This window comes from Narcine bancroftii, chromosome 3, assembly GCF_036971445.1.
Source record: "Narcine bancroftii isolate sNarBan1 chromosome 3, sNarBan1.hap1, whole genome shotgun sequence".
Classification (NCBI taxonomy): Eukaryota; Metazoa; Chordata; class Chondrichthyes; order Torpediniformes; family Narcinidae; genus Narcine; species Narcine bancroftii.
This window is the reverse complement of record NC_091471.1, coordinates 248,084,772-248,111,220: the sequence shown is the minus strand read 5'-3', so window position 1 is coordinate 248,111,220 and position 26,449 is coordinate 248,084,772. Positions and strand designations below refer to the sequence as shown.

The 26,449-nt window shown below is 42.3% G+C and overlaps 1 protein-coding gene and 1 long non-coding RNA gene across 8 annotated transcripts in view; one reads left to right on the top strand and one right to left on the bottom strand.

The window, feature by feature from the left end:
* The window catches only part of LOC138758491 (coiled-coil domain-containing protein 159-like), a 29,703-nt gene extending 6,678 nt beyond the window's left edge, over nt 1-23,025 (top strand). The window contains exons 3-13 of one of the 5 annotated variants that reach the window (XM_069927458.1): nt 2,757-2,787; nt 2,894-3,012; nt 4,483-4,564; nt 5,980-6,184; nt 8,829-8,896; nt 12,384-12,460; nt 14,937-15,010; nt 16,540-16,619; nt 18,185-18,249; nt 20,917-21,028; nt 22,879-23,025. In XM_069927458.1, the coding sequence (XP_069783559.1) occupies nt 2,757-2,787; nt 2,894-3,012; nt 4,483-4,564; nt 5,980-6,184; nt 8,829-8,896; nt 12,384-12,460; nt 14,937-15,010; nt 16,540-16,619; nt 18,185-18,249; nt 20,917-21,012 (897 nt within the window). In that variant the 3' untranslated portion in view covers nt 21,013-21,028; nt 22,879-23,025. Of the gene's footprint in view, nt 1-2,753; nt 2,788-2,893; nt 3,013-4,482; nt 4,565-5,979; nt 6,185-8,828; nt 8,897-12,383; nt 12,461-14,936; nt 15,011-16,539; nt 16,620-18,184; nt 18,250-20,916; nt 21,029-22,878 lie in introns of all 5 variants that reach the window. The other 4 variants (XM_069927457.1, XM_069927455.1, XM_069927459.1 and 1 more) reach the window with 4 other exon arrangements.
* LOC138758495 (uncharacterized) lies at nt 10,654-24,781 on the bottom strand. 3 transcript variants are annotated; one of them, XR_011354301.1, is made up of 3 exons: nt 18,341-24,781; nt 14,085-14,248; nt 10,654-12,256 (listed from the first exon to the last, which is right to left on the bottom strand). It is a non-coding gene; the product is annotated as an uncharacterized lncRNA (long non-coding RNA). The 3 variants fall into 3 exon arrangements; XR_011354300.1 differs by lacking the exon at nt 18,341-24,781 and adding an exon at nt 15,477-17,636; XR_011354299.1 differs by lacking the exon at nt 18,341-24,781 and having other exon boundaries at nt 14,085-15,469.
* Nucleotides 24,782-26,449: the final 1,668 nt, after the last annotated feature.

Here is a 26,449-nt window from a genome sequence, read left to right as displayed (position 1 = left end):
TGAAATAATGTCTATTTGACAGGTTAAATATCATTCCCAATTGTTGAAGAGATAAAAAATGTGGTTGCATAAAAAGATCCTTAAAAATATTAATACCCAAAAAATCCATTCTTGAAAACTGGCATCTAAAATAGCTGGTTGAAATAAATAATTAGATATTACAGGACTTGTAACTATGAATGCCCAAGTCCAAATAATTTTCTGAATTGATTCCATATCTTAAATCTATGAGTTATTATTAAGTCCCTTCTTCTTCTTCTTCCTCCTACCATCGACTTGGGTGTCAAGGCTTATGGGTTCCTGTCGATGGTGAATTGTGTGCTGGTTTCTTCACTCAAACTATCGGACTTTTAATATCCTACTGGTCCTACTTTCTAGTTTTTGTATTAATTACTGTATTGTCTGTACTGTTTTAATTGCTTTGTTTAAATTGTCATTTACTGTAGTTTTTTCTGTTTTGTCTCGTGTAGTAATAGTGTAGTCTTGTGTTGTCTTACGCTGTTTTTGTGGTCTCGAGTCCTTTTATGTAGCACCATGGTTGTTTGGAGGAACATTGTCTCGTTTTCTTTTACTGGGTTCTGCATTTGCAGTTTGGTTTTAAAATGACAAATAAAGGCAATGAACTTGAAATGTTTCCTGACCTTCAGAGTAGTTTCATTGCACTTTCAACATAGGCAGGTTTCCTACATTTCAGTCCCTGCTGTCTTTGTGTATAAATAATTTGGACTTGAATGCACAGACCACACTACATTTATAAATGGCAGAAAACTTGGAGGCATAACGAATTGTGAAGATTTCAAGGTGAAAGGCAGATAGAATTTAACATTGAGAGTGAAGTATTGAGGAGTCAAGTGATGGAGTAGTGGCCGGTAGGAGGATACCGGCCCTCTCCAGAAAAGAAGAAATAAAGTGAAGAAAATACAAAGTTCAAGAAATACAAAACACACCAAATAAAAGATAAAGTTGTAGAGAAAAAAAGAAAATGGCACCCAAGAAGGAAAAAGTAAAAACAATGGAAAAAAAAAGAAGAAAAGACGCCAGAAGAGAAAGGAGAAGGCCTTACCTGCATGAAGAAACAGGGAGCCGTCGTGGAGAAGAGAGCCCATTCTCCAAGGTTGGTGACAACCCCGCAGAGTCGAGAGCGAAGTGTTGTATTTTGGAAGCCATAGTACATTTAAAGGGGGGGGGTGGTGACAAAATTAAATATTTTTTTGTGCAGTCAGTATTGGAGAAACCAACTAACATTGACTGTTTCACAGGGGTTTATATCCACCTCACTGACAAAAGGCAAAGGAGGAAAAACCCAACACCCAACCCCAACCAACCAATTTTCCCCTGCAACCGCTGCAATCGTGTCTGCCTGTCCCGCATCGGACTTGTCAGCCACAAACGAGCCTGCAGCTGACGTGGACTTTTTACCCCCTCCATAAATCTTCGTCCGCGAAGCCAAGCCAAAGATATCCAATAAACTTCAAGCAAAGTCCTAAGGGGGCTTTGGGTTATAGCCTGAAAAAAAGGTTGAGAATGGCTGACTCAATGGATTTAACGCTACATACAATATGACGATGTTCCCTCTTCATTCAATTCTATGCCTGTCACTCTCAGAATATTGCACTCATCTCTCATTTTTCTACACAATAAAAAGGCTCATCCCACACAATCTCTCCTCATAGCATGACGTTCTCAGAATCTACAGGGCTTCAACACTCTTCCTTAGCTATTCAAAACTCCAGAATGCTGAACAAGAGAAAAAGTTCCTTGGCAAGTAAGGATTTATACTGATGTAAAGGGATAAAGGGATAGAGCTGCCTTTGCTAACTAGGTGGTGGTAGGCTCTTTAAGTCGTTAAGTTTTTTGTCATCCGATTACATAAGTACAACCCGAGGAAACAGCATTCTCCGGTCCTCGGTACAAAACATGCAAACATAGAACAAGACATAACACACATACAGATAAACAGTACATATTGTAAGGTAAAAACATCATGAGATGGGACCGGAGAAGGAGTCACCCAGTACTAAGGAGTAACAGAATGCAGATGTGACCTTGTACACTCAAGATAAGCTTGGCACTAACAAGCTGATGAGCAGCAGACTAACAGTGAAGGGTAGAAACAGCTTATTCATTGGACAATGTAATGGTATGATAATTTACTAAGTATGTGTCCTGAGGTATAAAAAAACACCACTTGCTGATATCAGGAGAATGCGCCTTCTCCAATTAACACTGTTAGTTGTAAGTGTTACAATCCGGTAATAAAGAACCTTGATTTCGACTCAGTTTGGTGTCTGACTCACTCATTCTTGAACAAAGCAGACCTAACAATATACAGGACAAATATTCAAATATACAAATAAATATTGTTTTGTAAATTTAAGCATCTCGGTTGGTGTGTGTGAGCAGTTCCTTTGGTCGTTCAGTATTCTCACTCTCCGTGGGAAGAAGCTGTTCCTCAGCCTGGCTCTGATACTCCCGTATCTCTTTCCGTACAGGAGCGGCTAAAAAATGCTGTGTGCGGGGTAAGAAGGGGTCCTCAATGATTTTGCACACCCTCTTCAGACAACGATCCTGGTAGATGTGGGGGGAGGGAGACTCCAGTGATTCTCCCTTATGGTCCTATGGATTGACCTCTGATCCATTTCTGTGTAGCAACCGTACCGCACTGTGATCAGTCTTGGGGAGAATTTCCGTCCAGTAGATATTCTCTCATGGAATTGATTTTGAGTCATTGATGTCATTTTCTTCTCTTGCAGCAGACACTGAAGTTTGGCGGTGGTCATCAGAAAGGTGGGAACAGATACATGTTAATATTTTGTCTCAAACATCCATGAAGCGGCATTGATTAACAAGCAGACATCATGAGCAGGTCTGATGATCCTCTCCTGTGTTTCAGACCCAACCATTAATAAGGTGCAGAGCTTCACTGACACACAGTCAGGATCTCCACCAGATGGCAAGCAACTGATGGATGAGCTCGAGGTCATCAAGTTCCACATTGAAGTCCAAACCAGAGTATGGCTCAAGCAGCACTTTATTTAGACCATAAGACATAGGCTGTTCAACCCATCGAATCTGCCCCTGCCATTTAATCAGGAACTGATTCTTTTTCCCACTCATCCCCACTCCCTGGCCTTCTACCCATAACATTTGATGCCCTGGCTAATCATATCAGTCTCTACCTTAAGTACACCTAATGACCTGGCCTCAACAACTGCCTGTGGCAACAGATTCACCACCCTCTGGCTAAAGAAATTCCAATTCTAAGCTGATGCCTTTCATTCCTGAAGTTGTGCTCTTTTGTCCTACATTCTCCCACTCCAGGAAACAACCTTTCGACATCCACTCCGTCAATGTCTTTCACCGTTCGAAATGTTTCAATGAGATGCCTAGTCACTTTTGTGATTAAGTACAGTACAGAAGAAAATATTGGAGTTATTCTTGAGTATGACATGAAAATCTGCAGACACCGAGATTGAAATGGAATCACAACACTGGGAAAACTCAGCAGGTCAAACAGTGAACTTTATATAGCAAAGATAAAGATACATAACCGACGCTTTGGGCTTAAGCCCTTCACGTGCCTCCATAAAGTAGTGGTGGGGGAGAAGCATGGTTCCAAAGGCGGGAGGTAATAGGTGGATAAGGGAGGGAGGTCACACCAGCAAACAGAGGGAGGGGGTATGGCTCTGTGAGTGAAGAGGGAAAGGGTTAGAGAGCTGGAAGAACAGGGAATGGTAGCAGAATCAGTTGAAGTCGATGATTAGAGAAGGCCCTGCCCCACCATTTTGTTCAGGCACCTGCCTACATTTTGCTCATACCTTGATGAAGGGCTCAAGCCTGAAACATTGGTTATGTATCTTTTTCTTTGCTTTATAAAGTACACTGTTTGACCAGCTGAGTTTCTCCAGCATTTGTGCTTTTACTTGGAGTTATTCTTTCTCCCCAGAGCAAAATACTGCAAATGTTGAGAAAATGTTGGGAACACTTTAGCAGTCAGGCAATATTGCTTAAGGTGGTATGTGGGTGGAAAGAAAACCACTGTTTTAATCCTCCCTAATTGACTCGTTATGTGCACGGTTTCAGAACTCCAAAGAAAATGGGCCAATGACAATTTTTCTCAAGCAAAATATTTCAGTAACAATTGGGTCTGGAGCAATGGTTCTCAACCTTCCGTTCCCAACCACAGAGCACCTTAAGCAATCCCTTACTAATCACAGAGCACCGATGGCATAGGGAATACTTCAAGTGGGACGTTAGGGGAAAGAAAAAGGTTGAGAACTGCTGCTCTATAAAGTAGACTGAATTTCTCCAGAAATGTGTTTTTACTTTGATCGCGTCTGCAGATTTTTGCATTTTACTCCCATTATACTGTGTAATATGTTCAGTCACATTTTGTTTGTGTCACATGTAACTGTGTTGGAAATTGTAGTATATATGTCACTATGATACTGCTCATGTTCTCACAGTTTACTCTACTCCTAGACTATTGAATCCTTGAATCAAACAGTGAGCTTCTTGGCAAAAGAACAAAGCCACCATCAGCAGCAGATCCGTCTACTTGAAGGTATGTAAGAGGAAGGATCTCTCAGTCATATTTGTGGCTGAGGTGGGGGGGAGTCAGGTGGAGAGTGACCGGAGTGGGCATGGGGGCTCCATGAGACTGTCCAGAATGCTTTTAAACGGAGTTCGAGTGAGGTCTCTGTCCTGTGCCTTGCTGAATGGTACCATAGAACAGTTCAGCACAGAAAACAGGCCATTTGGCCCTTCTAGTCTGTGACAAAAACATCATACCACTCACCTGTACCCATTCCATAACCTTCCAGACCACTCCCATCCATGTATCTATCCAATTTATTTTTAAAATTAAGAGTGAGCCCGCATTTACCACATCAGATGGCAACTTGTTCCACACTCCCACCACTCTCTTGAGTGAAAAGGTTCCCCCTAATGGTGTAATGTAGTGACCCAAACTAATTAGGATCTGACACATTAAGGGCTGTGACTGCAGTCCTTCTGCACAGCAGGCAGAGCTCCTGCCTCAAAGCTGCAGTGACGTGGGTTCAGTCCTGACCTCCGGCCCTGGGTGCTTGCACCCGACTCTGTGCATTCCCCCTTCCTCCATGCTCCGAATTTTCTCCCTCAACCCAAAGATGTGCAATTTGGTTGGTTAATTGGCCTTTGCTCCGACTGTATGCTCCAATGTGAAACACGGACATCCAGTGGAGAAACCCTTCCAATTCACAATTCCAATCTCCAACATCTGTGTGGTTAATATTAGCCACTTTAACTCGTGTTTTCAATGTTAGAATGAATCCCACCTTGGGCACTCACCTAGCAGGGCCAGCGCCTTGAGCTGGGCTCGTCAATCTTCCCCAGAAACCAGGTCTACTCGGCAGGTAGCAATGGAGCTGCTATCTCTATAAAGTTCTGGTGAGACCTCGCTTGGAGAATTGTGCACAGTTTTGGGTGCTGTATTTGAAAAAAGACATGGTGGAATGAGAGAGGGTTAGGAGAAAAATTACTAGAATGATACCAGGAATGAAAGGGTTAGCATATGAGAAATGATCATCAACTCACTGGAGTACACAAGAATGAGGAGAGGGGACTTCATAGAAGCATTTCAAATGCTGAAAGGCTTTCACAGAGTAGATGTAGCAAGGATGTTTCCCATGGTAGGAGAGTCTAAAACAAGAGGAAATAACTTCAGGATTAAAGGTCGTCAATAGAGATGCAAAAAAAAAATGTTTTAGTCCGAGGAACTTGTTGCCATGGGCGAGGTTGTTGGGTGTATTTAAGGCAGGTTGACAGGTATTGAATTAGTCTGGGCATCAAGGGTTACGGAAAGAAAGCTGGGGCTGAGTGGGAGGATGGATCAGCTCTTGATTAGAATGGTGGAGCAGACTCGATGGGCCCCCTTCTGCTCCATTACACGTTGTGATCTTGTGATCTCATCGGTGAACCCCCTTGCACATTTCACAGCAGAGGTGAGGAGGCTGAGTGTAAGCAGCAATATCAAAGAGGGCAGAATTAATTTGATGGTAGACAGAAAGACCGAAGACTGCAAGAAGGCCATGTCATCAAACCTGACCAAACTACAAGAGCAGAAGCAGCAAACAGAAACCAAGGTGCAGTGGACAGACGGCAGCAACCAGACTGAAAAACTTGCTGCAGAAATGCATGAGAGGTGAGCCCTGCAAAATGAGAGGAAGCCTTTTCTGACCAAGTAAGTTAACATTTCTAATAGCTCAATGGAAATTAACACACATTCATATTATCTATGCAAATTCTATTGGGGCATCTCTTGCTTGAGATCGATGGGGCCAGATTTATTGCCCCTGGACAGAAGTGCGATTTAGCTGATCATTGTTGACATACTAGGCTTACCAGGATGAATTGGTCCAATATTTCCAGTGCCCATGGAATCGCATTCAACCACAATTCAATTACCCAGCAGTTTCCTGGATGTCAGAAAAGTAGAGGGTAATGAAAGGGAAGGGTTAGATCAGCCTTTCTCAACCTTTTTTGTTGGCTTTGGCCCTCTTAGGACTCTACTCAAAGATAATAGGCCCCCTTCCCTGTGAGGTAGTGAAGTTCAGTTGATTTCTTCTGGACTACCAACTACATTTAAAAAAAACAGATTTCAGATCACATCCCCCTTAAAATTGCTGTCTTTCCCCCCTCGTTGAGCTCGGCTGGGATAGATTGTGGTGGAGTAGGTCAGCATATCATGGGCCGAATGGTCTGTTATGTGCTGTGGAGTTCTCTGTTTGCCGACTGCAGCTCAATTTGCTGTCATAGGTGCAGAAGAACCTGGGAGTGCTTGTGCATGAATCGCAAAAGGTTGGCAGCCTATCAAAAAGACAATGGAATGTTGGCCTTCACTGCTAGAGGGATGGAATTTAAGAGCAGGGAGGTCATACCGCAACTGTACAAGGTACTGATGAGACCGCACCCGGAGTACTGTTCTGGGCTCCTTACTTGAGGTGGTGCAGAGAAGGTTCACCAGGTGGATTTCAGGAATGAAGAGGTTGGCCTATGAGGAAAGGTTGAGTCATCTGGGTCTGGACTTGCTGGAATTTAGAAGAATGAGAGGGGATCTTAAAAACATAAAATAATGAAAGGCATAGATAGGTAGGTAATTTGTTTCCATTAGTGGGGAAGACCAGAACTAGGCAATATAGTCTCAAGATTCAGGGAAGATGAGGAGGAACTGCTTTTCCCAGAGGGTGGTGAACCTGGGGAATTCGCTGCCCATTGAAGCAGTGGAAGCGACCTCAAATATATTTACTAAATATATTTACTAAATATATTTACTTGTATTTATTAAATATAAGACAAGGATTTTACATAATAATGGAATTAAGGGAAATGGGGAAAAGGCAGGTAGGTGGAGATGAGCCTATCAGAACCGCCATGATCTCATTGAATGGTGGAACAGGCTTGATGGGCCAGATGGCCTACTCCTGTTCCTATTTCTTATCTTGCTAACTCCCACTATTATAATCCTTCAGATAAGTGGCAACTTGGTAGACTGAAATATTAGACCCAACTTGGAGGTGCAGGGTTCATGGCATAGGCATTCACATTCAGGCAGGTGGGTTCAGAACCAACATGCGAGAAAAACTCAAGGATCAAGCAATGGGGTCAACCAGCACCTTTTAAAAAAGACTGGACAACAATTTTTTTCAAAAGGTTCACTTCCTGAAAAAGGATTGGGGATATTGATAGACAACTTCAAGCTGAACTTCAAACTTCAGTACTTGCTGTATCACATAGGAAGTTGGAGAAACATTAATCAAAGTTAATTTAGCAAGTTTATTCACATAATGATGGTGACACATTGCATTAGTTCAATTTGATCTAAAAATGGTTTGCCACTGATTTTAATTTGTACTCAGCATCTGATGCCTCTCATGTCAGTGTCCAACAATAGTCAGCCAGCATTGATGGATTCCAGTTGCCCCAATACTGCTTTTCCATGGTCGCAATGTCCTGGTGAAGCCTTTCACCAGGTTTGTCACTGACTGCACCGAGATCAGGAGGGAAGACGTCCAAGTGCGAATGCAGAAAATGAATTTTCAATGACATGTTGCACTTCCATGGTTTTATATGCCTGAGGCTGGATGTTGTTTGGTGCTCTGCATTTGTGAGCTGCATTTATGGCCTCCCTGCATTTATTCTGACTAAACATGCCTACACCTAAGACAACATTTGCATAGAACGTGCATTGAGTGCATGCCCAGACATAGTTGGACTGACCAAAAACAGCTTGCTTTGTGGGCAAAATACTAGTAGACTTAAAATATGACAGGAATTAAAAGAGGTATGTGATAGGAAAATTTTAAGGTGATTTTTGCAATCAGCAGCCCAAAATCCAACCAAAGGTGTATGGGAAGCAAAATCTTCATTGTCATTGATATCCTATTGGAAAGGGGAGCATGAAAGCTGGAATTTTGCCAGTGGAGCATTTTTTTTAATTAGAAGGGAAGGTTCATGAATAATTTTTTGTGAAGCAGCACCTTTAGATAAAGGGCTTTCTCTTGCTCAGGTTTTAAGTCAGAACGTGACCCTGGCATCTGAAGGAGTAGAGGTAGGCTGTCAGAAGTGAGGCACGTCACGCTGGTGCACGTTTTAGAGAAGACTAGGATAAACAACGAGTAAATATTTTGCTGTCTTAATTGCACCAAAGTCATCAGAGAGAAGACAGTCATCTGAATGATCTGGGAAACACTGGGTGAGAGCATCTTCTCCACCTTGATTGTGAATTGCACTCTGCAACTGTTGCTATCGAGGCATTAACTCCGTTTTTTTTTAAATGTTTCTTGCAGCAAAAAATTTCTCTGGGAAGAATGCGAATCATTGCGAAAAGAAATAGAACAAATTAACAGGAAGCTAAGTCAGTATCCTTCACTTGCTGTTAGTGTGATGTTGATCTTTCTGATCCAGAACAAATGCAAACCCTGAACCGAGTTCCGCTGTGATCATGCAGTGTGCCACCGAATCCTTGGCAGGGGGAGCAGCCGTTGATAACACCAAGTGCGAACCGGGAGGGAAATGTACGGGTGGCAGCCTTTCGAGTCTTAATTCCGGGTTGGAGCGAGGTGGGGGCTGTCTGGAAATTCCATTTGAATTCCAATTAGAGATGCACAAGTCTTACGTAACGTAGTAGCAGTTGGAAAATCCGGACTGCTCGGGAATTGGCGCTATCTGGATTTTCTGGATTCTTGGGCAGTACTTTTAAAATTTATATTTAAGGAGGAGTAAAGCAGCACTGTGAGCCTGATGTCAGTAGTAGGTAAATTAGGAGTAGTTCTGAGAGACAGGATATTTCGGTATTTGGAGAGTCAAGGCTGATTAAAGACAGTCGACATGGGTAGGTGGTGTTTAACGAATCTTGTAGGAGGTTATCAAGAAGGTAGATGAAGGAAAGGCTCTGGACATTGTCTACATGGACATGAAGGGTGAAAATGCAGCAACCCTGCTTGTATGTGTTCACCAGAAGAGGGTGATCTGGACTACAGCGGAATCAGGATTTATTGTTATGAACATGTCACAAAATTCTTTGTTTTGCTGCAGCATCTCAGTAGAAATATTGCTCTCAATTACATTACAAAAATGAATAAATAGTGCAAGAAAAATTATGAGAAAGTGAGGAGGCGTCTTGGGTTAATCGTCCATTCAGGAATCCTTCTACCGCTGGGTGCTCACCTTCAGGTTCCTGAACCCTGCAGTAGGGCATGGCCTAGGTAGAGAGGGTCCTTGAGGATAGAGGCTGCTTTCTTAAGGCACTCAACGGAGTGAACATTGGTGTCCGTGATGTCTTAGGCCAAATAAACAACTCTCTGTGAAGTTTTTTTTCCCCCTGTCCTGTGCCTTGGCACCTCTATACTAGACAGTGGTGCAACCAGCAGAGAGAAGATAAACCATTGCTGTCAAATTGTGGATCACTGTACTGAAGAGGAATTTTTTAAAAATCACATATTCTGCTCCCTGTCACTGACCCCTGATCACATGGAACTGGGCAATGTGGTAGTTAGTGTGCACAAAACTCTTCTATTGTGCATTTTTCCCCCCGTGATCCAAGTATGTGCGCACTTAATGGTTGTGCAAAGGTACACTTGAAATTGTTTCAAGATAATTTTGGCACAGCCTATCTCTCATGGCCAATAAAACTATATTGGCATGTTTTAATGTAATACAAGTCTGATTGTATTCTACCAAGTAACATATTTAGTTAAGATTTTATTCTTTACTTTGAACTACTTCGTGCACACATTAATTTCCTTTGTGCTCTGGTTGCAAAACGTGTTGCGCACAGCTTAGAGGGAACAGTGAAACAGGGTTAAACAGTCCCATTGCTCTCAGTATTGAGTCACCAAAACCCTGAGTGTAACGCCTTGCAAAGCATATTGGACAGCTCAGGTAAAACCCGCCCCATTATCAAGAATATCTACAGGGAATGCTGCCGTCGGAGAGCAGCAGCAATCGAGGATCCACACCACCCAGCACACGCTCTGTTCCTGCTGCTGCCATCAGGAAAGAGGTGTAGGTGCTGCAAGACTCGCACCACCAGCTTCAGGAACAGCTGCTACCCCTCCACCATCAGACCCCTCAACGACAAACTCCAACGGGGACTCATTTAAGGACTCTTACTTTTATACGTCATTGATTTTTATTTCTCTCTGTGTTGCACAGTTTGTTTACATTTCTTTATTTGTTTACATGCGAACGTTGAGTACAGATTTTTTTTGCACTGCCACTAAGCGTTAATTCTGCGTTGCCTTTACTCAGGGGTCTGTGGAAGGAGCCACAGGCACAGTCAGCAAGGGGTGAACTAAAACAAGTACTAACACAGCCAAAACATTGATACAGTGGTTTACCACACTCCAAAACTTTTTTTGTCCATGGTCCCATAAGGTAATATGTAATCGAGTTCAGAAATCCCAATCGGAGAACGGGAGATAGTAGAGATAAGTACACGTAGTGCATTATTGTGTGGAAATTTTTCAATATATGTCTGCTTCAGTTAATTTGTGCACATGTAAATATTTATATTGTAATGTGAATTCAAGTCTGAGTGAATAAGTGAATTTTTTAAAATGGTGTTCCAAAATCCGAAGCACTTCTGGTCCCATGCATTTAAAGTTAAGGGGTACTCGATCTTTACTGGAATTGGAGGTGGTGCAGAGGAGGTTCACTGGGTTGATTCTGGAGATGAGGCAGTTAGCCTTTGGGGAGAGATTGCTTTGCCCGAGACTATTTGCTGGAATTTAGATGAATGAGAGGGAATCTTGTAGAAATAAAATGACGAAAAGGAAAATAGAAGTAGGAGTCATTTCAACTGGAACTAGAGGACATTGTCTCAAGATACCGGAGCAGGGGGGCGGGGGGAGGGGGAGATAGGTTCAAGACCGATGAGGAGGAACTGGTTTTCAGAAAGTGATGAACGTGCGGAATTCTCTGTTCAAGCTGCCTCATTAAATACATTTAAGACACAGGTAAATATCCTTGTACGGCAGGGTGAAGAGGAAAAGCAGGTAGGTGGAGGCGAGTCCAAAGTCAAATCAGCCAGATCTTGTGAAATGGCAGGGCAGGCTCGATGTGTCAGACGCTGACTTGCTCCTACTTCTTGCGCTCTTCAAGATTCAATTCTTTTATTCTCATGTAATAACGCAGAATATGCGACATTGCACAAAATTTCCTTTCGTCTGCCGCAAGACAGATGAAAATTCACCATCAGAAATAGCCCCTTAAGTCAGAGAAACAAAAGAGTCGCCCCAGAGTCACTGAGCATCCATGGATTTGCCTCCAACACTCCCACAGCCTTCAATCCAAACCATCAGCATCCCAAGTTCCAGATCCAAACCTCTGTTGTGATCAGGAAGTTCTCATCCCCCCTCTCATGTATCAGTTCCGATACCTGGTAACCCTACAGTCAGTCTCGAGACGATCTCCAGCAGCTTGCATCCCTGGTGTATCCCTTGACTGCAATTGCCAGCAGCCCGTGTGGGTTTCTCCTCTTGAGGTCGCCAAAGGCGTGTTCTTCTGCCTCAGTGCTCCTCACTGATCTGCCACCGTGGTGACCATTCCATGGGTCATATCCTCTGGTTCTCCTCCAACATGGGTGGCCTTCCTGTTTCTGGTGCCTTGTGCCAGTCCTCTGCTCCCCTAGAGTCTACAACCGCTCATGGCTGCTGCTGTACATAGGCAACACCATCTTGGGCCCCAGATCCCACAGTCACAGGGATTTTAAAGCCTGTACAGAGCAGACAGCAGTTCTTATAAATACAGTCTATTCTGTTTGGACAAATAGGAGATTCACACAAGGCTAAAGAGTTCTGGAACTAAAATGAAAATAAATACTTTCATCATTTTGGTTGCAGCTATTCAAGAGGACGATGTGTTAACTAGTTTGATAGATTGCAAAATGCTCAGACAGAACCAAAAGAAATATAATCAGGTACAGCAACATGATAGTTACTCAATTTGGTCATCATTTTGTTTCTTGGTTAGCAATGTTATGACCCCAGAGGACCCCAAAACCCAGCAGCAACACCTACTTAAACAAAAGTTGCTTTTAATTATCTTTAAACTTGAAAACAGTATCAAACTTTAACTTATGACTATTAACTTTACCCTCTTCTAATTCTAAGCACACGTGTGTGTAAGTTCAGAAAAGTTCTATGATTCACAGTCCAATCTCACTTCTCATTCCTCCAAGTTCATTGTTGCAGGCAATTCTTATACTGTGCACAGAATTTAACATTTATAAAGTTCACCAGGCTTTGGTGCTTGAAAGGTAAATGGTTACCACTCAGGAAGGTTCTTGTCAGTTTTCAGTGAGAGACACAAACTGATCCCTTCTAATCAGTCCCATCAGTGTCTTGCCAAATAAATTTGCCCCTTTAGGGTTTTCCAGATGATAACCTCTTTCTTTCAGGTCACCAGAGAGTTCCTTTTCTGTTTCTCTTATTTCAAGTGAAACATTATACAGCCAGTCCTCTCCTCTTGTATGGACCTGAAGGGTTTTGACCAGGCTGAACTCAGAACTCACAACCTGTCTTCAAAATGGGGTTTTTCCACAAGATTGTCCTGTTCCAGTCCCAGCTGCTGCTGTAGAACTGAATTCTCTTTCTAACTTAGAGAAAAGCCTGTTTGACTCTCTCTGCTTGCAAAATCACATGACCCTCTTAGAACAGCAAACTGCACTCAGTCAGCCTGCAGCTCCAAACCTAATCCTCAGAGTTCTTTCATATGTGACTTTCCAAAACAACAATCCATTTGTGAAATCTCTATAGACACTCCCCAAAGCTTTTGCAAAGGCACTCGGAGCTGGACTGTCTGGCTTGAGCAGAGCTCCAGTATTTTAAATGAGATCTGTTTTGAAGTGCTTGTATGTGGCCTACACTAAAAAAAAAACCTGCCACAAATTATCTCCTTTAAAAGATATCTATATACAATATAAAATACAACATAATTTGTCAAAGCAAGCACTGAAGAAATTTCATTATTGATTCCAATGCTAGTTTATTTCCTGAATTTGGAGAAAATGCTTTCTTTGAACTTCAAATTTACTCCATTACCACCCATTCCTTGATGACACTGCACTACATCCAAGATTCCTGAAAGCTCCCTACCAAAAATTTCAGAAGCTAACCTGAAGGACATCTGATCTCAATCCCATCCTGACCATTTCTGATACAATTAATCAAACCATTGTGACTAATCCTGTTAGTGAATTAGTTTCTAGGGATGTTCAACCTTAATGTGTCATCAAATTCTATTCGAGTGTAGAAGGAGTGCAATTTGTAAGGTGGGTATTGAGTGTCCAGTTAGGCAAGAACTTTAAGCCAAATCTCTGAGCCAATGAGATTCTAACTTTCACGCTACACTGCCATTGATCTGAACATACTGGACAACAAATTTTTTTCACTGGTCTGATTATGATAGACAACTTCAAGCTGAACATAATTTCAGATTTTCTACATCCTGTAGGAAGTTAAAGCAACATTAAGTGAACTTTTATTGAACTTAGCATGTTTATTTGCATAATGATGCTGATACCTTGTGTTAGTTCAACTGACCTAAAAAATGTTTCCCGCTGATTTTCGCTTATACTCAGCATCTGATGCCTCTCATGTCAGTGTCCGACAATAGTCGACCAGCTTTGATGGATTCCAGTTGCCCTGATACCGCTTTTCCGTGGTCACGATGTCCTAGTAAAACCTTTCACCATGTTCGTCGCTGACTGCACGAAGATCAGAAGAGAAGAAGTCAAAGTGTGAATGCAGAAAATGAATTTTCAATGACACATGGCACCTCATGGTTTTGTATGTTAAAAAATATGACAGGGAACCACAAAAGTAGGTTATATCTAAACAACAGTATGTGATAGGAAAATTTTAAGGCTATTTTCATGACGAGCAGCAGAAATTCCATAAAATAAAAAAGTGTTCAGGGATCAAATTTTTCATTGTTCAATGTAATCCAGCAAGCCAGGTATTTACTCAAATAATTCCAACTTTTCTTTCAGAGGTAAAAAAAACCCTCACTTTCTCCTCACATCATTGCCCTGATCCAAACTTGCCTCTGGTATCCACACTAGGGCCATAAAAGAAAAATAAGGAGTGTGAACCCTAACTGATACTTCCCTTGGACTTGAGGGGTGGTGTTAAGGAGCTTGTATGTTCTGCCTGTTTCTGCGTGGGTTTCCTCTGGGTGCTCTGGTTTTCTCCCACCCTTCAAAATGTACCTGGGTCTTGGGTTAATTGGGTGACATGGGCTCGCGGGCCAGAAAGGCCTGTTACTGTCTAAAAAATCACCTCGTAAATAGCACAAATCTTGTGGGATGGACTGATGAAGCTTATGGTGTTTTAATCTTGTGGATGTCATTAGACTGCTAAAGGTAACATCCTGTAATCTTTGCTCCTATCCAGATTCTGGAAAGACTATTGCAAAGATGCAGACAAGTCCAGTCAGTGGATCCTGAACAGGAGCTAAAAGACGTTAAGTACGTGTCAGAGAAGAAGGTTCAAAAGCAGTGAACGTGAGAGAAGGGCAGAGGGTGAATGGGTTGTAAAATGCTGTAGGTACTGATTCAGTCTTAATCTTTATGCACAAGAGATTCAAAAGATTAGATGGCCAAAGCCTCTTCCCATTTCCATTGCTCATAATGCAGGAGATTGGACTGCCATTAGTAATTGATATCAATCTGACGATCAGTTTACTGTCATACACATTGTATAATGTACATATGCATTGTAATTCTAATTTGCAGCAGCTGAACAGGTACTTGTAAAAGAAAAAAACCTACCTTATATACTTGTGTAATAGTGGATTCAGTGTAAAAGTTGACCCCCCTAATCTTGGCTGAAAGATTGGTCCACAAAATTCAACCATATATTCATATATACAGTATAATAGTAAAGGAATTGAATTAAAAGATAGAATAAGTATACAAAATAAATAATATTCACAGTGACTTGCAGTAGTGCAGACTATCCTTTTGTGATGTTGGAGCAGTCCGTGATTAGTGTACCAAGGGGAGGTTCAAAGTCTGAAAGCTGTTGGAAAGAGACTGTTCTTGATGTGTTGGTTTCAGGCTTCTGTACTTTTCTGCTTGAAGGAAGCAGAGAGAAGAGTGGTAACCCGGGATGCTGGGCATCCTTCTATGATGTTGGCTGTCTTCTGGAGGCAGCACATCACATTAATGTCTACAGTGGGCAGTCAGAGCTTGTCATTGACCTGGCTATGTTGTCTATGGTCTGTAGCCTTCTGTGTTCCTGGGCATTCAAATGGCCAAACCAGGCTGTTGATGCAACCAGCCAGTATACGTTGCATAGTCGAAGTTTGATGGAGTATCTGAGGAAGTATACCGCACAAGGAATGTTATAAATACCAAGAAAGGAGAACAGAAGCCAGAACCTTGCTTTCTATTGACACTTTCTGCAATTTGAGGGAAGAGCTGAACAGGACAGAGAAATTACTGTAGTCATGAAATAGTTACATTTTTGGGACCAATTTTTCAGGTTAAATTTGGGTGGAGGGGTGGCTTTTTGACTGTGGAAAGTACCTGTGTCATTCAAGGCATCGGAAGCTTGGATGGCCAGGACCGGGTGGCAAGTCCATATTCGGGGTGTCAGACACTCGGATGCACGGCCGGGACAAGGGTCCGCAGTTGGGGTAATAGGAGCTCTGGTGGGCGGGCAGCCGAACACTGGGAGCTCCGGTGGGCGAGCAGTCGGTGCGAGGGTCTGCGGTTGGTGCGTCGGGAGCTCAGATGGGCGGTCAGGGCCAAACTTTTACATGAACCAATAAAAAACAGAGGGGTTGACTATTACACAGATGATTACGAGTATATGCGGTAAATGTCTTACTGAGGAATAGCAACAATCTGCTCCTCAGGAGAATGGCAGAGAGAATTGGAAGAACCCAACCATAAAAAGAGTGAAGGTCATCCAAGAATTAACAGGGAGGGGCATGGAACAACATTGATCAGGTCTGTGACCTTTAATATTTTACACTTGTGTTTTCACCTAGGCTGGCACTGATTGATATGCAGGAGCAGATTAAGAACTTGCGCAAATCTGGCAAAAGGAACAAAACTATTACTAAGAGAGGTCAGTCTGATTTGATCAACTTACTTTTTAATCATCTTTGAAAGGGGAAGAGCCAGCGCAAAACGGAAATACATCTGCCATGCATTTAGGCTCCCCGTCGATAATTCTCCGGTTGTCTGTGCTCCCGATCCTTTCTCTAGTTTTGTCAGTTGATGCTCCAAAACTAGTCGGAAAGCATCCATTGGAATGTAGGGCCCCAAGGGGATCCATATTTGATTCACATTATTTTTTCCAGTCTTGTGAGGACAAAAGACCTCCCCACCACAGCATTTGTTTACGTGTACATTTTGTGTACCTTTTTTTTTGCACTACCAATAAGTGGTGATTCTGCTTTGCCCACAGGGTTGTATGTGATGTCGTGTATGTACTCTGACAATAAACCTGAACGTGGCCCATATATGTGTCAATGCACTCTTAATCAAGGGATACTGGGGTTTAACCCCCATGCTGGCCACCAGTCAGGGAGCCAGCAGAAATTGTTCTTATCCTCCCCCTATTTCTTTTGGGAGCTTTAACCCTTTCAATTCCAATTCCTGGACTGATTGACAAATTCTATCTAATGGGGCATTAGGTGAAGATACTGCCCTATGATTAAGAAGGTAGGTGGAGGAGCAAGTCATGAGGAGGCTGCAAAGAGGTGGCAAATTAAATACAATGTTGGAAAGGGTCTGGTCATGCACTTTGATAGAAGGAATAAAAGGGCAGGCTATTATTTGGAAGGGGAGAACATTTAAAATCGGAGGGGCAAAGGGACTTGGGAGCCCTTGTGCTGGATCCTCTCAAGGTCAACTTTCGCCTTCGAGTTGAGTCACTGATGAAGAAGGCGAATGCAGTGTTGGCATTCATTTCTAGAGGAATGGAACAAGAGCAGGGATGTGATAATGAGGCTTTATAATACACTGGCGAGGCCTCACTTGGAGTACATGGTACAGCATTTAAGAATGGATGTGCTGGCATTAGAGGGTTCAGAAATTTACAAGAATTATTCCTGGAATGAAGAATATGAGGAACATTTGTTTATTCTTGGACTGAACTCTTGGAGAACAGAAGAATGAGGGGGGGGGGGGAAACTTTCAAATGTTGAAGGGCTTGGACAGAGTAGATGTGGCAAAGTTGTTTCCCATGGTAGCAGAGTCGAGGACAAGAGGGCACAACTTCAGGACTGAAGCATTTAAAACCAGGAGCCAGAGAGTGGTGGACCTGTGGAATTTGCTGCCACGGGCGGCTGTGCAGGCCAGGTCGTTGGGAGCATTTAAGGGAGAGATTGAATTGTTAGGGTATCAAAGGTTATGGGGAGAAGGCAGGGAAGTGGGGGTGAGTGGGAGAATGGATCAGCTCATGATGGCAGAGTGGAGCAGACTACAGGCCAAATGCCCTACTTCTGCTCCTATATCGTATGGTCTGACATATTAGTACTGAACTTCACAGACAAGAAACCTAGCAGAGTGACCAGTTGCACCATGATTTAATAACATTTGGCTCCGTTAAGGCCAATTAGCACCTGGTTGAGCGAAACAAATACATCAATAAAGTGTACTAACAAAGCACATTTTCCCCTTCAACAGGTGTAAGTATTGAATACCCAACGAAAGAGTTGATCCAAGAAATCTGCAATGGTTCAGATTCTGATGTAAGTTGGGTCTTCAGCACAGTGAATTTACAACTGTTCTCCCACATTTGCCTCCCCAAATTACTGGCTTAATTGCTGACAAAAATCTCACCCCTTTCCCAAGTAGCTGATGCCAGGATACCAAGAGAGCCCCTTGTCAGGGAAGGACTCAGTCAGATCCTTCTGTTGATCTCCATTTTATCTCCACTTTCCTGTTGCAAGTTGTGAGGAGGCTGCAAAGAGGTGGCAAATTAAATTCAATATTGGAAAGTGTCTGGTCATGCACTTTGGTAGAAGGAATAAAAGGGCAGGCTATTATTTGGAAGGGGAGAACATACAAAATCAGAGGGGCAGAGGGACTTGGGAGCCCTCGTGCTGGATCCTCTAAAGGTCAACCTTCAAGTTAGTCACTGATGAAGAAGGCGAATGCAGCGTTGGCATTCATTTCTAGAGGAATGGAACAAGAGCAAGGATGTGATAATAAGGCTTCATAATACACTGTCGAGACCCCACTTGGAGTACACGGTAATGTGAAAAATCAAAACACTTCAAATCTGAAACGTGAACAGAAAATGCTGGAAATACACAGCAGGCCAGGTAGCAATTCTGGAAAGGGATAATATTTCAAGTTGAATACGCCTCTTCAGAATTTGGTTGATTTCCAGTTGTAATCAACTTGCTTTCTCATTTTCCCAGTTCTAATGAACAAGTTTTCACCGAAACATTAATTTGATTTCTATTTCCACAGATGCTCCCTCCCTGGCTGAATTTCCAGCATTTTAAATTTAGACATACAGTACGGTAACAGGCCACTTCTGCCTACATGTTCTTGCCGCCCCCATCCACCGTGTATGTTTTGAAAAGTGGGAGGAAACTGAACCCCTCGGGAAAACCCCCACAGACACGGAGAGAACGTACAAACATCTGGTCCTGATCGCTGACGTTAACCATGCCGGCCTTTTCTGTCTTTAAACCAAGGAAACAAACCCATTTTCCTGAACATGCCAAACACCACATTTCTTCTATGCACCCCATCCTTTCCCTGCTGAAATAGACGGCAACTGCACTCAAACCAGGAACCTGGATGTGTATTCCATTACAGTACCTCACGTTCACCACCAATAGTATTTACAGTAGAAGTCCGAAAATCCAGTCTGCTCGGGATTGGGTCAGTCCGGAAAGTACTTTTAAAATTCAGATTTAAGGAGGAATAAAGAAGAGACGACCAGGTAAATTTTGATAGCTTATTCATTGGCAAAGACAACATGCTTCATGTATCAAAAGGAGCAGTTTTAAAGAAAAATAAAAATGCCACTGGGCATCTGTGGTGCTTGCCCACACATGCACGTGAAAGGCCGCTAAGTTTAAAAAGTTTGAGAGTTTACAAAAAGTATGGATTCTTGGGTGATCTGGATTTTTGGCATCCGGATTTTTGGACTTGTACTTTATTCAGGTTTTTGACTGAATATTATTACATCCCTAACATTTTTAAACTCTCAATACCAAGTTTTTTAAAAAAAACAATTACCCTGTAACACAAGGACTAAGCAAATCTATATAATGACAGATGATACGAAGTTTCCTGGTGTCCACACAAAAGTCATTAGGCCTTTAGAAGTGAAACACAAAAGTCGGCAGACATCGCAGTCGAACTAAAAACACAATGCTGGAGACACTTAGCAGGTCAGGGATTATAGGTGGGAAGCAGCGAGAGAGATTTCCCTTCAGAGAGAAAAGGAGAACTTCTTCAGGGTAGGCACCCATCAAAGAGGTTTCACAGAGTTTGGAGCCGGGTTCACAGATGGGGAGCAATGAGAGAGAACCCCATAAAACTCCCTTCGGAGGGCAAAGGAGAACCTCTTCATACGTTGGTTATATTCTTTGCTCTATAAAGTACACTGACCTGCTGAGTTTCTGCAGCTTTGTGTTATCAGCCCTTTAGGTTTTAGCTTAAAGTACTCTTGGGTTATGACCTAAAAGAGAGAGAGAGACATAACTTCCACTTTCCCTACAGTTCTGTGGCTCAGGATGGTGGGGCGGCGGGTGGTATGTTTCTCATTTGAAAAACTATAAATTACATCTAAAACATGCAGTACTAAATCCAGCCAATATAATTGGGAGATTTCTCTTGCAGTCTGCCAATTATTTCTTGTCCAGATTACATGCAGTCAGCAATTTCCATTTGTTTTACAGCTTAAACCTTGCTTTTTTCCAGTCATACAACTATACCATATATGCGTTTTGTAAACCAATTTTTTTGGGTCAAATTTTGAGGGGGGAGGGTTGTACTGCTTTGTATTTGGTGTCAGGAGCTCGAATGGGTGGGTGGCCAGGGCCTAGGAGAGAGTTTGTGTCCTGGGCATCAGAAGTTCTGGTGTTCGGATGGCCAAGGTGAGGGTTCACTGTCAGGGCGGTGGGACCTCCATTGGGCAGGTGGCCAGGGCGAGGGCCTGCTGCCGGGGTGTTGGGAGCTCAGATAGGTGGGCGGCCAGGTCATCAGGAGCTTGATGGGCAGGCGGCTGAGGCGAGGGTTCGCAGTCGGGACTTTGGGAGCTCGGATGGGTAGTCAGGGACAATAAGGTGGGGAGGGGGAGAATCAAATATTACACAGGATTGACTATGGCACATATATAAGGTAATAACATGCTGATATAATTTTTCTCTTTATATGGAACCCACGGTGTGAAGGTGTGGATGGACCACAACATAAACTCACCTTCCACAGCACCTGTGCACCAGTCCATAGGAGAGGTGAAACCTCTTACCATTTCAGGTCACACCTAAACCATATGATGTCAAGGTGAGATGGGTATCTCATTGGACTGAGTATCCTGCTGGATATCACTTTCGAAATCAGAACCAGAATTTGGATTCTCACTCATCACGTGTCCAAAGTGGGACTCTTGCCGACTAACTCAGATGGGGAGGGCTATCAGTTTCTTGGAAATGAAAGCTTGCAGATCTTTAGCACCTATCACAATCTTAAAACACCCTCATGCTGTTGCAGCACCAGCGATCTGGGTTCCAATCCCGCGTTGTCTGTAAGGAATTCACCCCTTGTCTAAATGGGTCTCCTCCCATCATTCAAGATGTACAGGGGTTATGGGTCAATTGGGTGGCACAGGTTCATAGATCAGAAGATTCTGTTACCATGCTGTATATCTAAAAAGAATACCAACAAATTTTTTCCTGGTTAGAAATGTAAACCTTACCGTGCAGATCACTGTGTGACGGGTGAATTTTCTGATAGTACAACAACTGGTGAAAGGCAACAGATAAACAAGGCACCTTCAGACAAGTCTAACATCACCTTTGTACAACACTGCAATAAAAATATCCATTTTAGATTAGAAAAGCAAGTCAGAAATCCAGTCAGTGACTAGGTCTGGTCTCACTCAGAAAGGAGTATTTCAAAGGGAATTGTTTCTGAGCACATGGCTCCTCTTGAACTACTTTCTTCTTCCCCCTCTCTCAAACCAAAAGGATTAAAGAATTCCCTTGTACATTTTGATATTGGATAATTTAAGGCAGAAAAGGGAAAAGCAATTAGTTTGCCTAGCAGGGAGGTCAAATAAAACAGTGTAGATTCAATGCCTTTGATAGAATGATTAGAGGAGAGTTTAGAAAAACTAAACCCAGAAAGGGTTGGGGTTAGAATTAACTGCCTTAAAGTTCAAGACGGATACAAAACCCCTCATCAAGTTTATAAAGTATTGGCATGATGTGTCACAACTGTGTTAGAGATGGAACCCTGAAATTAATAGTTCTGATTCAGCTGGCATGAACACAACAATTGAACGATTCCCTGTAAATTTTAATTATTCTAAGATGTTCTCCCTTGCAGAGCCAAAATGAACATAGAAACAATTATAAATCCGTTTTGAACATCTGTTCATATGCATGCACCTGTCCAAAAGAAAACCAAGAGATAACACTGGACAACGAAGATTTGCTTCCTGAACACTTTTGGGTGTATTTTATTAATTTTGGACTGCTGATCACAAAAATCACCTTAAAGCCTTCCTATCACATACCATATTTTAAATATAACCTATTTTTTTGTGATTTCCTGTCATATTTTAAGTCATAGTATATCGTCCACAAAGCAAGCTGTTTTGGTCAGTCCAAGAATGCTTGGGCATGTACTCAGTTCAGGTGCTATGCATATGTTGTCTTAGGCCTGGGCATGTTTAGTCAAGATAGATGCAGACAGGCTATAAAAGCAGCTCACATATACAGATGCTGTGCGTTACATTGATATAGATTGAACTCATGTGATGGACATGTTTTTCAGGCAATAGCATAGTGACTGCACTTAACAGTAGCATTTATTGTCTTGGTGAGGATTCAGTACAGCAGAAATGTCTCATCAATGTTGCAACAGCTGCGATGCATTCTGTAATATTTAGCTTAATGCTAAATTCAATAAAAATTAATGTTTCTCCAACTTCCTATGTGATGCTGCAAATCTGAAAAGATCTTTATGTATAGCTTGAGGTTGACTATCATAATCCCAATATTTTTTTCAGGAAGCAAACGTTTTGAAAAAATTTGATGTCCATTGTAATAAGATGTACTCCTCTTTCTCTGATACTTGGCACAATTTTAATGCCACTCATAACTGACTGCATCACTTTCCTTTTCGTTTAGCGTGATACATGGTAAAAGAGACCAAGTATGAGCTTTTGACGGCTGCTGCCTTTACACCCATCATCTTCGACCATCAGCCTGGGCCAGTCCAGTTGCAAGTTACCAGCAGCCAGATGCTTAATAAAATGAAAATGTACAAACTCTCAAGGAGCGTATTATTACTGTAAGGCATTTTAATGTCTCTATTAATATAACTCCAAAACACTGCAGAGATAAAGGAACTCTGAGCTCAATGCTCATCACTGGAACTCTAAAGCTACTTTTTGGCTTACTCTGGAAGACTTAATAATAAAGAGGTTATTAAATCTTGGAGATCATCACAGCAAAATTCAAATTTATCCACTTAAAAGAAGGCACTCAGGAGCAGCTATTCTTACTTCGTCCTGTAGCATTGAAAACCCACCCAATTGTACACATTTAGATCAGGTAAAATATAAATCATTGAGAGGAAAGCTCCCTCTGCATTACCCCATTAATCATTCCCATGACAGAAAAACAGAGATCGGTTACACTATAAAGCCACTTCTGCAGTTCCACACAGCAGGCACAAAGCTCAAAGTCAACAGCAAGAACAATCATTATGGCTATTTTTGCTGCTACTGCCAAGTTTCAGGAAGGCCAGGAATGAAGCTGTGAACTAAATTCATTCTCAAAGTTATTGTGATTGGCAATGGCTTCATTTCCAGAGACACCATTCATATTGGTAAATAAGAAGTCGACAGATGCTGAAGAATTGGAGCGACACACAGAGGGCTGGAGGAACTCAGTGGGTCAGGCAGTATCAACGGAAAGCAACAGACAGTCAACATTTCAGGCCAAAAAAAACCCTTCTTCGGGAATATGACAAAAGGTTTGAGGCCCAAAACATTCACTGGCTATTGATTTTCATGGATGCTGCCTATCTCGCCGAGTTGTGTGTTAAAACATTTACGTCCAGTCTGTTGAGCCAGACTCAAAATACTGTAAATGGCAGGGGTGGCCAAACATACTTAACGTAAGAGCCGCATACAATAAACTTAAGATGTTTGAGAGCTGCAAGACATGAGAAAATATTCCGTGCACGTTTTTATTCTTACATGCATGTAAGATGGCGGAGGTGTTGGGACTTTGTCAAGGATCAGATTTTAGACCTGGTGTATAGGACCTGATTTTAAGGTGATATTTGTAAGCTTCAGATCTTGCTATACAATGGCATATATGGTAGTGAGAGGAAAAATTGCATTGCACTCATGACATTTGCATATTAAAAATACTTGGCCTTTTAGCTTCCATATTTCTACAATTTGGATCTTGAAGGCTTGTGGATACTGTGACAGAATATTTAGAGGTGGTTTGGGAGGAATTATTAGAGCAGCTTGCACACACATTTTAAAACACAGAATATTTGCAAGACTTTTGCAGAATGCTTTTTGCAGGTGGCAACAAAGTATCGATAACAGTTTGCCTGGGAGAGCATGTGATCTTTGCAGGCAGAGGAGAAGAGTTTTGCTCTCAGAGAGGAAGGGTGTGAAACAGAGAGAGGAATCACAGAAATTATTTCCAGAAGGACAAAGCTGGGTAACTTTGGAAGGCTGCCTGGCCGAAGGAGGAGACTGGCAGTGTGAAAGGTGACCGGAAAGAAAGAGGATAATCTCGAGAACTTTGAAGGGGGCAAGTTTCGTCAGCAAGACTGATTGAGAAGGAATCAGTTGCGGATGTCCTGGAAAAGGAATCTCTGAAAACCTGCAAGAAACCTCCTGAGTGGTAACCATTTGCTTGTTAAGCACCAAAGACTGGTGAACTTTGTTAATGCTAACATCTGTGCACAGTACAAGAATTGCCTGCAACCAGTGAGATTGGACTGTGATCCAAATAAATTTTCTAATCTTAAATTAGATAATGAAGAAGGTTTTCAAGGATTGCAGAGGGATTTGGGCTGCTTAGAAAAGTGGGCTGAAAAATGGCAGATGGAATTTAATGCTGATAAGTGTGAGGTGCTTCATTTTGGTAAGAAGAATCAGAATAGGACATACGTGGTAAATGGGAGAGCATTGAGGAATACAGAAGAGCAGAAAGATTTAGGAGTGACGGTACATCATTCCCTGAAGGTAGAAACTCACGTGAATAGGGTGGTGAAGAAGGCTTTTAGTATGCTGGCCTTTATCAATCATTGCATGGAATATAGGAGTTGGGAGGTGATGTTGAGATTGTATAAGACGTTGGTGCGGCCTAATTTGGAGTTCTGTGTGCAGTTCTGGTCGCCTAATTATAGGAAGGATATAAACAGAGTGGAGAGAGTGCAGAGAAGGTTTACCAGAATGTTGCCTGGGTTTAAGCATCTGGAGTATGGGGAGAGATTGGACAGATTGGGTCTTTATTCTTTGGAGCGTAGAAGGTTGAGAGGGGATTTGATAGAAGTATTTAAGATTATGAAAGGGATAGACAGAATGGATGTGGATAGACTATTTCCGTTAAGAGGAGGAAAGATTAAAACAAGAGGACATGAGTTAAGAATTAAGGGGCAGAGGTTTAGAGGTAACATGAGGGGGAACTTCTTTACTCAGAGAGTGGTAGCCGTGTGGAATGATCTTCCGGGAGAAATAGTGGCGGCGGAGTCAATTGTATTATTTAAGAAAAGGTTGGACAGGTATATGGATGAGAAGAAGATGGAGGGTTATGGGCATTGTGCAGGGAGGTGGGACTAGAAAGGGGTGTTTGGTTCGGTGCGGACTAGAAAAGCCTAATGGCCTGTTTCCGTGCTGTAATTGTTATGTTATGTTAAATATACATTACACACACCTGCGCTTAGTATTAGAGGGGGGATTAAGTAGGTTAAGTAATAAGTTAAAGTTTAATTCTGTTTTGTTCAAATATAATTAAAAACTACCTTTGTTTAAGTATCCCTTTGTGTTGTGGTACATATCTATTGCTGCTGGGTTTTGGGGGCCTCTGGACTCCGTAACAATACAATAAAGCAATCAATGCCAAATTCCCAAAGTGAATAGTGCACTCTAATAATCCCTCACAACCCAGTCCATGGCAGCCTTGTTAAGTGTTCAGCGGCTTAGATTCCTGTTGGAGTTGCGCTTAATTATATATTTAGACAAGATTGGATATATTATTATGTAATAGGAGAATTAAGGGATGTGGGGATAAGGTAGGTGGGTGGAGATGAGCCGATCATCAGATCAGCCACGATCTCACTGAATGGCAGAGCAGGTTCGACGGGCCAAATGGCCGACCCCTGCTCGTAATTCTTATGTTATGATAGCATTCAGGCGATCCAAAAGACCATGCCCATCTGAGGTTTAGTCTTTGGAGTATTGTAAAAAATAGAGGAGTTATTCCCAACAACTTCTGGTCAGCACAAGGATACAAATCAACCAGTAGTTCTCCAAACTACTTCTCCGCCCAGTCCCCAAACTGGTTTTATTTTTCACTTCCCCAGTGCAATGATGACTCTGACCTGGAACACTAACTCTATTTCACTTTTTGCAGACACGTCCTGACATGCTGAGTGTTTCCAGCCGTGGCTCTTTTTGCTTCAGTGTTCCAGTACCTGCTGAATTTTCATTTTCTTTCCAGTGGTGTA